The sequence below is a fragment of the Phocoena phocoena genome, chromosome 4, assembly GCF_963924675.1.
Source record: "Phocoena phocoena chromosome 4, mPhoPho1.1, whole genome shotgun sequence".
Taxonomy (NCBI): domain Eukaryota; kingdom Metazoa; phylum Chordata; class Mammalia; order Artiodactyla; family Phocoenidae; genus Phocoena; species Phocoena phocoena.
The window spans coordinates 79654688-79666879 of NC_089222.1; the positions used below are offsets into that span (position 1 = coordinate 79654688).

General features: G+C 39.8%; 2 protein-coding genes across 4 annotated transcripts in view; one reads left to right on the forward strand and one right to left on the reverse strand.

Annotated features, from left to right (window-relative positions):
- GTF2E1 (general transcription factor IIE subunit 1) overlaps window positions 1-10603 on the reverse strand; it is a 35141-nt gene extending 24538 nt beyond the window's left edge. Inside the window, exons 1-2 of the mRNA XM_065876616.1 lie at window positions 10568-10603; window positions 5286-5763 (exon numbers count right to left, since the gene is read on the reverse strand). Coding sequence (XP_065732688.1) covers window positions 5286-5733 — 448 coding nt within the window. The 5' untranslated portion in view covers window positions 5734-5763; window positions 10568-10603. The remainder of the gene's footprint in view (window positions 1-5285; window positions 5764-10567) is intronic.
- A 247-nt stretch (window positions 10604-10850) lies between these two features.
- RABL3 (RAB, member of RAS oncogene family like 3) overlaps window positions 10851-12192 on the forward strand; it is a 38610-nt gene continuing 37268 nt past the window's right edge. For 2 of the 3 annotated variants that reach the window (XM_065876451.1, XM_065876453.1), the window contains exon 1: window positions 10855-10900. In XM_065876451.1, coding sequence (XP_065732523.1) covers window positions 10855-10900 — 46 coding nt within the window. Of the gene's footprint in view, window positions 10901-12192 lie in introns of all 3 variants that reach the window. The other variant, XM_065876452.1, reaches the window with a different exon arrangement.

Here is a 12192-nt window from a genome sequence, read left to right on the forward strand (position 1 = left end):
GTCTAAATCAAAAAGCATTCCTGCAGTCACAAGCAAAAGAGGGACTCGTGATTTAACACCAAACTTAGAAATGAATATCCCAAGTAGATAAGGACTTTACTTGAATATTGAGGGACCCAGAACTAACCTCTGGAAGAGGTCTGTTTCCATTGTTGGCTTTTTTTTTTTTTTTTTTTTTGCGGTACGCGGGCCTCTCCCGTTGCGGAGCACAGGCTCCGAACACGCAGGCTCAGCGGCCATGGCTCACGGGCCTAGCTGCTCCGCGGCATGTGGGATCTTCCCGGACCGGGGCACGAACCCGTGTCCCCTGCATCGGCAGGTGGACTCTCAACCACTGCGCCACCAGGGAAGCCCTGTTGGCTATTTTTAAGAGTTATTTATTGGACACATTTTAGAGTCAGTTTTTAAAGACTTCTTTTACACTAATCCTAAAATCTACCTGACTCAAAGTCTTTTCCCTGGAGCCACACAAAAGCTGAATCTCCATGAAAGCTATCTTATCTTCCCCAGTACTCATTTAAAACATTCTGGAAATCTATATGGCCCTACATTTATTTATTACTTTGTAAGATCCTCCAAAACCTAGAGTATAACAGACATGTGTGTGTGTATCCACACACATTTGATGAGTTGAACTAGATAATCTCTTAGCTCCTATTTATAAGATTGTATTAAACAAACATTTATAAGATTCCTTTTTTTAAAATTTAACTTACTTCAAAGTTTATTTAAAATGGGATCCCCTGGTCTCTAGGTGAATTCAGTAATAGGGGCTCCCAAACTATTTCTAATTCAAACACCTAACAATTTTACCCAACCCACAATAAAACTACATTGCCTTATGTGCCTTTACAGAAGCTATAAAACGATATTTTTTCACCTAATATTCCCACTGCTGAGAATCCTTAAGGAAAAACTTTAAAAACAAGAATAAAATGCTACACATACAAAAATATTCAAAGTGTCATATCTATACCAGCAAAAAAAAAAAAAAAAATACAAACAAAGTGCCCCAAAGGAGTGGAAAGGAAAACAGGAGAGAAAATCACACCTAAAAACATTTAGAACACTAGATAGAAACAGGAGAGTTGGTACATTAAGGGACCAAGAGATCACAAACTATTCTTGACTATGACTGTAATTATAAATAACACATAAAAGGGTAGTGGTTTTGTCGTAATTTTTTCTATTCAAAATTTTTTCTGGCACCATGGTTACATAATTTTTAAATTAAAAATAGAAAATATAAAGCTATTTCCATATCATCTAACTTTAACACCTAAAAAGAAAATACAGGGCTTCCCTGGTGGCACAGTGGTTGAGAGTCCGCCTGCCGATGCAGGGGACGCGGGTTCGTGCCCCAGTCCGGGAGGATCCCGCATGCCGCGGAGCGGCTGGGCCCGCAGCAGTGAGAGGCCTGCGTACCACAAAAAAAAAAAAAAAAGAAAAAAAAAGGAAATACAATCTCCCCCTCCCTTTTGGGGAAGCATGTTGCTGAATTTAACTCAGAAGTGTCATTAATGAAATCACTGTGGTTGAGATTGCTAAAGTAGAAATGCTAAGTCTCTTCACATGGTCAGAGCCTTGCTAAATCTAAAACATGCATTTATGAACCACAAGATGCTATTCTGCTGATTGATGGATTTCATGCCATGCTACCTTTGTTCTGATTACATAAGACCCCCATATTTCAGAAAATAAAACAGCTGATTTTGCCTGATTAAGTTTCTGAAACCAGGGACTAGTGGGCAAAAGCTAGGCTCTTCCATTTTAATAAAATTAGCAGGTAGATGGACCTAGAGACTGTCATAAAGAGTGAAGTAAGTTAGAAAGAGAAAAACAAATACCGTATGCTAACACATATATATGGAATCAAAAAAAAAAAAAAGGTTCTGAAGAACCTAGGGGCAGGACAGGTATAAAGACACAGACGTAGAGAATGGACTTGAGGACATGGGGAGGGGGAAGGGTAAGCTGGGACGAAGTGAAAGAGTGGCATGGACATATATACACTACCAAATGTAAAACAGCTAGTGGAAAGCAGCTGCATAGCACAGGGGATCAGTATAGCACAGGGGATCAGCTCGGTGCTTTGTGTCCACCTAGAGGGGTGGGATAGGGAGGGTGGGAGGGAGACGCAAGAGGGAGGAGATTTGGGGATATATGTATATGTATAACTGATTCACTTTGCTATAAAGCAGAAACTAACACACAATTGTAAAGCAATTACAATAAAGATGTTAAAAATAAAATAAAATTAGCTATACATATCAAGCATCAAACATTGGGAGAGTTCAACCCCAGAACACCAAAGGCAAAATCTAAATGGAAAGTATGGAAAGAATCTACAATTTTCAGGAAAAAGAGAGGCGGGGAGGGAAAAGCTATAAACTGAAGTAAGAAAATTGCTGGTTTATGTGTGAATTAATGCCGGTAAAACAATTCTTGCTGGACCCAATTTCCTGAGCCCAGAATTCCTGAATACTCATCTAGGAGTCACTACTCTCTGTCCAGTGGCAGAGTTGCCCATATACTTGAGTTAAGAACTTTTCATCAGGGAAGAAGTAAAGCCTAGAAGGCTTCAAATCTAATTCCTAAATACCCCCAATTGCTAATATAAACCTAACAACTGTTGACATTGGAATGGAGATAGAAGCCCATTAGATACCTCCATCACTGGTCAGAAACACCATCAATCTCCAATAGCAACCAAGAAATAGAACAGCTTTGTACAGCACTGGCTTCGAATGAAAACTGTAACTATTAATTTATAGAGAGAATAAATATTACAGCAGAAAAACTTCCCTCCTCCTCTTCTGATACATATACCAAATGTTTATTTCTCGTCTTCTTCAAAACGACGGGGAGAGCAATGAATACTGAGCAAAATAGGAAGGGAACAGAGGGAAAAAGACCAAGATTTCTAAAGGGAATGTATAGAAGAACAAGGGAGGGTTGTCAAGGTACTAATAGTGGAAAAACAAAACAAAACCAGACTGACAAGGAGGTTGGGGGGTCTAATATCACCCAATTATCATATTCTCTCTGTAAAGGAAAGTCCAAATGAAAAACCAAATTATAATCAAAAGGCAAGTATATTCTCATAAAGAGTGTTCCCAATAATTAAGAATTTTCAATCATGGTATCTCAGGCTTCACTGAGACATAACTGCCAATTAAGTTGACTATTAGTGCTGGCTGATCAAGGCATCCTCCCATGAGCGATACCAATGTAAAGTGACTTATTCTTGCTCTCCTGAACCCCTTCTTTCCACCATCATGTTGACCGTAACCCTCATATTAAGAAAACAGTCTCTGTTCAGACTGGCCACAAAACAACTGTTTCAGTTTTAGCTCTGTTTCGTAATATGTTTTCATGCTCCCTACCCTATCTCAATTCCTTCACACAAATAATCTTGACTATATTTGGTCAGGCCATCTCTTCCACAAGCCACCTGTTGATTACAACTAATTTCATTCAGACACAAACCCTAGGTAAAATTTGAAGAGCATCATGAATCAAACTCCTAAATACTGATATATAAGTAATGGGATAACTTCCTTTTAGAAACTTTCATGAAATTAAATAAGAATTAAGAGATGCGTAAATGTAGTAGAAGCATATTCCTTTCGATTACCCTCTCTGAGGGACTGGAAATTAAATAAGAATCAAGTGATACGTAAATGTAGTAGAAGCATATTCCTTTAGATTACCCTCTCTGAGGGACTGGATAACACCTTCACTGCAGTCAAGAGTGACGAGGATGACCACTGTAACACCAACATCTGCAGAAAATCAAAAACCAAAACCCAGAGCTCCTTAAAGAAATCTGTTAGAGTGAATGGCAAAAATCATGAGACTTTTCTAGTCTATTTTGAAAGAGCTCCAGATATAGTCTACAACCCTCCTCTATAGTACACTCAAGCAATTCTTATACTCAGGATGGCTAAGATTTTCTCATAACCAAGACCTCTCCTAGTTAAGCCCTTTCAAGGTAAATAGTTAGGTTCAGACAAATTAAACATTTAAGACAAATGTGAATTCTTTAAATGAATTTTCATCCAAGATGACTGCTTCACAGTAAATAAGGGGAAAAAAAAAAGTCATAGGCCATCACTGCTCTTCTTGTGAATAATCTTAATTGATATCAGCATTATTTCCCATTAAAATTTTTTAAAATTCTTTAAAATGTACAATATATATAACATATACAAAATTAAACATGTACACAAACTTGTAATTTTTTTATAATAAAACATTTCATGTGTAAAAGCTTAAATTATATTTTTCAGATAGTTATTTTAAAGTCAGATCTATGAACTAAAAAGTAACCTATACTCCTGAATTCAGCCATAACAAAGGGACAATCTAACTTAACAGCTGTGATTCTTTCTACAGATTTTTACAAATTTTTAACACAAAATTGACCCACTTGAGTAATTAGTAAAACTATAGTCTCTTTTCCAGTTTACAAATAACAACATAACTATACAACCTAGCACTTTAAAGTGTCCCATGTTAATGTTAGACATGTATTTTTAGAAAAAACATGCTTTGTAGATTCTGTGTTGATTAGAAAAATCCTTAAAACTAAAGTATTTAATTAAATGAAGCAATTTATAACTCCTGTTGATGATTCGCTTCCATTAATGAATGGCTAAGAAACTAAATATCTATTGTTAACTTGGAAAAAGTGCCCCTCTTATTTCATCTGGCTTTTACTTATTTTTTAGGTCCCCGCTATTTAAACTTCTTTGAGAGGCCTCCCCAAATCCACATTAGATGCCCTAGTTATGTCCTCCTGATAGCACTTTGCACTTCCACTAACAAAGCATTTAAGTTCTAATAATACGTATTTATTATAACTGTCTGGCAGTGACTGGCACAAGTAGGTACTCAAGTATTTGTTGAATGAAGAGTTCAAAAGTAAACTTAGTAAAGTCAGAATAGCCTCAAAGTGGTAGAGAAAGTCAACCCTTTAGATTAGGCTGCAGTTGTAAATAAGGGATGGGGGTAGAAACAGAGGTAGAGGACTATGGGTAAAAGAACAGTCCATGGATGAATACTCCCTTGTAAAGGAGAAAGGCTTTGCAACAGCTTCTAAAAGTAGTATGACAGTCAAACAGGACATTAAGACTAAGAATGACTGTATGCTTACTTACACCAATATATCCATTTTATAATGATATATATGATCAGTTTAAAAACTAGATGAATCAACTTAAGAAAAAGGTTACATACTTTAAAAAGTTACTTGAAAGATTCATAAACTGGAACAATCTCACCTGTCATGGGATCAAAGAGCTGATTAGCTTCTAAATCTGTAAAAGTACTACTACAGACGGGACATTTGAAGGAAGCCCGGTTGGTGGAATCTCTCTCATCAGTTTCAATCCTCCTTCTCATGTGGTCCAATTTATATTTTACCACATTAACAAGAGTACGATAATTGATAAAGTAGTAGTTGTGGCGAGTGGTTTTCCCATCTGCAGCAGTCTCTACCCTCATTCTGCACTTGATGAATTTGTCTCCCTTTAAATTATTCAAGACTGATCGAAGTTGCTTCCGATCAAATTTGAGCAGCTCCAGCATGTCCTCCTCTTTCACACAGGGGTTTCGGATCAAGATGTCCAAGGCCAAAGCATGCTCAATGCCATAAAACCCCCGGATCACATACTTGGCTAACCGCTTCAAGGCTGCAGGAACCTCGGTGAGGACATCTGGATCTGCCATCTTTAGCAGCAAACTTCAACTTTAAATGTACTGAATTCAGGAAAAAAAAAGAGAAAATTAGCTAGGCATAAGGACAAAGTAATCATTTTAAATCTAGAATAATCAACCCATTAGGTAGTTGGTAATCGCTATTCTTGGAGTGCCACAAAGGTACTTACAACATTGTTTTTAAAAGACTTATGATGCTAAGCATTTAACAGAGAACAAGACTTTCCTCCAGAGTACACAAAAGATTACACCTTAAAAGCTTGACATATTTCTTAAATGGTTACTTTCAATGACTTACTGTGTGTTTAATTCCAAAAATTAACATTACTTATAGCAATGATACACTATATCAAGCTCACTTTATTTCAGAAAGAGAAACTCAAAAATCTAAACGAAGTCTCATTATTCTTTTTTTTTTTTTTTTTTTTTTTTTTTTTTGCGGTACGCGGGCCTCTCACTGCCGCGGCCTCCCCCGCCGCGGAGCACAGGCTCCGGACGCGCAGGCCCAGCGGCCATGGCCCACGGGCCCAGCCGCTCCGCGGCACGCGGGATCCTCCCGGACCGGGGCACGAACCCGCGTCCCCTGCATCGGCAGGCGGACCCCCAACCACCGCGCCACCAGGGAAGCCCTCATTATTCTTAATGCTACAGATCTTTGGGAATGCTGGGAAAAAAAAAAAAACCCTGAGAAACTTAGCAGTTAGCCTATTTTTTTAAGTGCCTTTATTTCTTTTCTTGAGTAAAAATTTTCTACCAAGATAGATTCTAGGATGTTTTACATAGTCATGCTCTCACAATAAAATCACAACAAACCAATAAATGCCTAAGTAATCACCAGCTGGGATGTTTGGCAAAATTACTGTTATAAATCTGAAAGAAATTAACAATTATATCCAGACAGCTTTACCAACCTTGAAAAGATAAATGACCAAGTAAGCAAATGCTATACGGTTCTAAAAATCAGTAACAACAAACACCAAGATATCCTTAAATACTGGATCCCCTGCAGGACAAGTAGAAGCTAACTGTACCCAGAAAGCTGTCTTCTAGAAGCCCAAACTGGCATGGGCTAGACTTTCATGTGGTTGTTAAAAAGCCTGGGATTTGGAATTAGAGTCAGATAGCCTTGTTTTAGTGGCTGTGTGATCCTGAGCAAATCCCTTAACAACTTCAAGCCACACTTCACTCTCTGAGAAATAAGGATAATGTCAACTACTTCAATGAGGTTGTTGTGATGAATAAATGAGAATGTAATGTGCTTAGGAAGCACCTGTTAATAAAGACACCATCTATATCAATTTAATACATCTCAAACTAAAAACAGCCAGGCACACAGACTATATCATACAGACTATATCAAATGAACTTTCCCTACACTATAAGGAAATTTTTAACAGCCTACTGAATTATTTCCATAGGGAATCATAGTGTTATTAATACTAGTTTCTACTGAATCTTTTATTTAAAATCAGTAGTTATCAACCCTATCACCCTATTTTATAAGAAACAGTTTTATATCCACAGTACTATTCTAAAAAGATATTCCTAAATAACCAATGAATACACATATGGTGGGGGGAGGGTGGTTATAATACCCTACCTTTAATAAAGGAAAAATAAAAGGAAAGTCAGTTATATTTTGGATTGTGAATACTCAGGCATGACTATATATAAGAGATAACAAAGGAGCACCTAGGTCCAAACCTGTGGTCCTAGAGCCTTCCTGTCATCCCAAGGCTTAAGGATGCCAAGCAAGTGCCTGGGTTCAACACCAAAGTAGTAGTATAACACACTGCCATGTGCATTTTATTCTTTCCAATTTGGCCTATACACTGAACTTGAAACTAGTTTTGGGGTTTTTGTTTTGTTTTGTTTTACAAGGTCAACAGTTGGCAGAACACAATATGTGGCTTTGGAAACAGACCAAAGGATGGTAGACAAATGTCAAAATAACCTACTTTTCCAGTATTATTTCCTACTATTGTACTCCCCTCCCTGACCTTCCACCCCATATACTCCATTTTCCAGGCCAAGGTTCTCAACCCTGGCTGTAAAGCAGAATCATCTGGGGAGCATTTAAAAATACCCACCCTGGGCCCCATTCCCAGAGATTCTGTTTCAGCTGGTCTGGGCAGGTCAGATTAGGCATCACACTAATTTTTAAAGCTCCTTAAGTGACTCTAATATACAGAATAAGTCCCTGACCACTGTTACCAACAAATTGGGTACCTGACTATTACATACCTGGCCAAAGCACATCCTGCATGGGGAGGGCCCTGTGCCACATCATTCAGCCTGTTACCTTTGCCTGAAACACCCTAGGGGGCCCTAAAGATTTGAGAAAGGGAGTGACATGAGGACTCTGCAGTCCAATAGTTTTAGGTTTTGAATCCCAGTTCCACCATTTCTTAGCCTGTGAACCTGGAAAGTTCTCAGCTTCAGTTTCATCAAATTAACAGTGCCTTCCTCATAGAGTTGATGTATGAGATTAAATGAGATAATTCATGTAAAGTGTTTGACTTTCAAGGCTGGCATCGTAAGAGTTCCATTAAGTACTGGCATACATAACAAGACTCCCTACTTAGAAAAGTGACTCTTACAACAATTTGAGAAATGGGCTGAAGTAAGTGAAAATGGAGGCACTGTGGAAACATTAAGAGTGATAGTAATCAAACCTAAACTACGAAAGACAAGAAAAAATTACAAGAAGACAGGATGAATGAAACTTATTAGAGGAACAAAATCAAAAGGACCCAATAATACATTGGAAATGGAGTTACAGAGTAGGAAAATTTTAAATAGCTATTTGGGGTTTTTTTCCCAAATTTTTATTGGGATAAAATATACATAACATAAAATTTACCGATTAAGTATTATTAAGCAGACAGTTCGGTAATGTTAAATACATTCATAATGCTAACCAACTATCACCACCAACCACTTCCACAACTTTTTTCACCTTGTAAAACTGAAACATTATACCTATTAAACAATAACATATAGCTATTTGTTTTAAACCAGTGTAACTAGAAAAGTACTACTATGAGAAACAGGTTAACACCTGAAGAGGAACAGGTTTGGAGAAACGAGGCATTCTTTCAGTTTTAGTTGCTTGTCTTTGAGGAAATAACACAGAATATTACTGTGAAGATGTCCTGCAGGTGGCTGAACAAATGAAACTGGAACTCAGCAAAGAAGTCATGCTGTGCCACCTTGTTCAAAATCTCTACACTCTAAAATCCTCCTTCCTGAACATTGTGTTCTCTCCTTCACTGCCTCTACTCCCCCAATTATGCCGAATCTCCTCAATCTCTGGATTTCATAATACTGAGATGAGAGGTCTCAAACTGGTAGCCTGTGCCACATCGTTTGACTCAAAGAATGTTTTGAAAATTTTCTGAATTTGCGGTTAACATTAAAAATCATGAGCTTTCACATCAATTTCAATTTTTTCAGGCCCTCTTGAGAACTGCAAATATCTGCGGGGAAAAAAAAAAGAGCGACCATGTTCCCACATGAAAACAATTAGCTAAAGAGCAGCTGACATTTTTAAACAGGGAAGGAGCTTGGCTGGCCTCTGGAGACTTTTCAGTGTGTGACCTCTGGGGGCCAGGCCTTGTTGCTTCTTCTTAGCCTCAGAATCTATCAGTCACCTCCCAGCCTCACCTACCACCCTACAGCCCAGACCCCCAAAGGCAAGTTGGTTTTGCTTTTGAACCCTATGTATTCTAATCATACAAACACCGGGCAACAGAGTTGGAGAAACAAAGTTGAAATGAATGCATTCTCTGTGCTTGGTCTACCCTCCTCAGCTTCATCTCCGGCCACACTGGCATTCTCTCAATTCTGTGAGCCACACATGCATTCCCTACTTCCAGGCCTTTGCACATGCTGTTTTCTCTGCTCCCACAGCTAAGCCCAAAGTCCCTTCTCCTAATCATCCTTCACATCTCAAATGACATTTCCTCAGAGACACCTTCTCAGACTTCCCTTAGTGGCTCAGAATGATGCCCCCCCACTTCACATGTTCCCATAGTTCTTTCCCCTTCTTCGCTGCAGTGAATAGACTTATACTTTCTCCATGTCTACCTCGGAGACCAGGAGATTAATCTTGTTCACCACTGACTTTCCAACGTGCAGCACAGCTCGTCTAGTACTTCCATAAAACTTTCAATAGGTCTCGTAAAGCACCTTTTCTTCAAACATGCCCACCCTGCCAGCTTCCCCCCAATTCACTTCCTCCACTGCAGCTTCCAGAGTACAAAAAGATAGGGTATTGGAAACCCTCTTCTTAAACTTCAAATGGTTTTAAGGAGGTGAAAGCATCAAATTCGTGATTGTAAAGGATTATGCTGACTGCAGCGTGTATTAGAAGGAAGGAGTGGATGTGGGGAGTCCTGTCAGATTATTTCAGTATACTTCTATTCCAGTTCCAGAAGAACTTGGATTCTACACAACCAACTGGCTTTCTCGGCTACCATATTTCACGGTATTCTCCACGCCTTCATACATACAGTGGCATATCACCGCGAAACCTCCGGACAAGCTGGCCTCCACGAGCCCGGTAATGTTTACCTCCTCCCCACTGTGACACCCCTAGATCCGCTCGGACTCTACCAGCTGAGTCCAGAGGCCACACTCGGCGCAGCCAAGCCCGTCCTACCCGAGGTCGCACATGGGCCGCTCCGGGTCAATAGTTCTTTGGAAACCAAGAAGAGAACCGAGTCAAGAGAGCAGCTAAGGGGGAGGAGACTAGCTATGGAGAAAGGAGCGAAAAGGAGAGGACACCCTGAAAGGCGGCGCCGGGCCAGGGAACCGAGAACAAGGAACAGGGAACAAGGTTTACCAAAGCGAATCCTCGAACACTCCCACTACAGCTTCCCTCAGCGCCTCAACTACTGGTTTAAACGAGCCACGCCACTTGTGCGACAAGGAGAACGCCCTATTCCTGCGACCAGCTTTAGAAACCACCTGCTACTTTTAACTAGGCGGGCCAATCAGCACAGTGAGGCCTTCAATCAAGACAGTCACGCTCCTATTGGCCAATGACATTGAAGATTCCGCCTTCCAATCCCAGCTCTGATTGGCCTATAATCCCGGAATAGGCGTTAACCTCAGGAAGGCAGTGGCAAGATGGCGTCCCTGGATCGGGTGAAGGTACTGGTGTTGGGAGACTCAGGTGAGCCGCTTAACCCACCTCTGGGGCTCCCGACACTTTTGAGTTATCCGAAAATCCTCCCCTTTCACTCTCCCTTTACACACACACCGACTAACTGACTCCGGCCCGTGGCTGAATTCCCTCTCAAGGCCTAAAGACTACACTTCCCAGAGGACTTTGCTCAATTTAACGGAGTGGCGGCATCGCACGGGTGGGGGGCGCGTAGCCGGGGCCTTTCTCTGTTTTCGCTGGTTTCTACGTCGGTTTCCGGGGCGACCGAAGCCTAGTGATCCTTTGTTTTAAAAGATCTGCGGAGGTTGAGTGTTGTACTGGGCGCCGTGCTGAGACAGAAGTTCGGACCTTGCCTTTAATAGATTTTGTTAATTAAAGAAATCAAATGTGCGCTAAGAAGAATGACACTGTTCCAAGTGCTTTGCATATATTAACTCATTTAATCCTGAGATCAGTCCTATTATCCCATTTCACAAATGACAAATCTCTTTTAAAGAGATGTAAATGACAGAACTAGTTTGAGCCGGGAGTCCACATACTTAGAACACTAACCCATATTATTTCGTGAAGTAAAACAGGTAGACCTGTTTTAGTCTCAACTGCGCTTCTTTTTTCTTTGTTCTCTTTAATCTTAATTGAAAAACTGTTATGTGCTAGGCTGGAAGAAATAGAAAAAATAAGATAAGGGCCATTTTATGAAGCAGCTAGGACTTAATGCTGAGCCCAGTTTAATCCTAGTGTTAAAATTCTTACCTTGGACGCTTGAGAACAGGAGTTGAAGTCTGTGTTTCTATCTCCCCTTCACTATCCTGTTTCTCATACCCTCCACTCCTAAGCTTCTTAAGAACTTGGAATAAATGTTAACCTTGCATTTCATAGATGTGCTTTTCTGGAGTTGACCTTTGGATGTCTGCTTGAGCAAAGACGTTGTGTCAGATGCTTGGAGGTGGAGAGGACATACCCCAAAGAGCTTGAAAACTAGCCTTACCAAACTGAATAAAATTGGTGGGGAGAGGAGGTTGAGAACATTTTCACATTGCCTGAAGATTATTTGCATTGCAAAGTATTTTACAGAGAGCATTATTTAATATTCCCTTCAGAAAGTTGCATTATGAAATTCTATGAACATAATCCAATTTATGTCAACTTTAGCATGAAGTGGTGCTGAAGTTAATTTAATAAAAGCACTCAGTTTTACAGATAAAGAAAGCAACAGTGGTCTAAATGGGCTTCGTACGAGTATCACCAAGTAGGATTTAGAAGAATCCAGAGCTAACACAGTTCTTCAGGATATGTGAAGT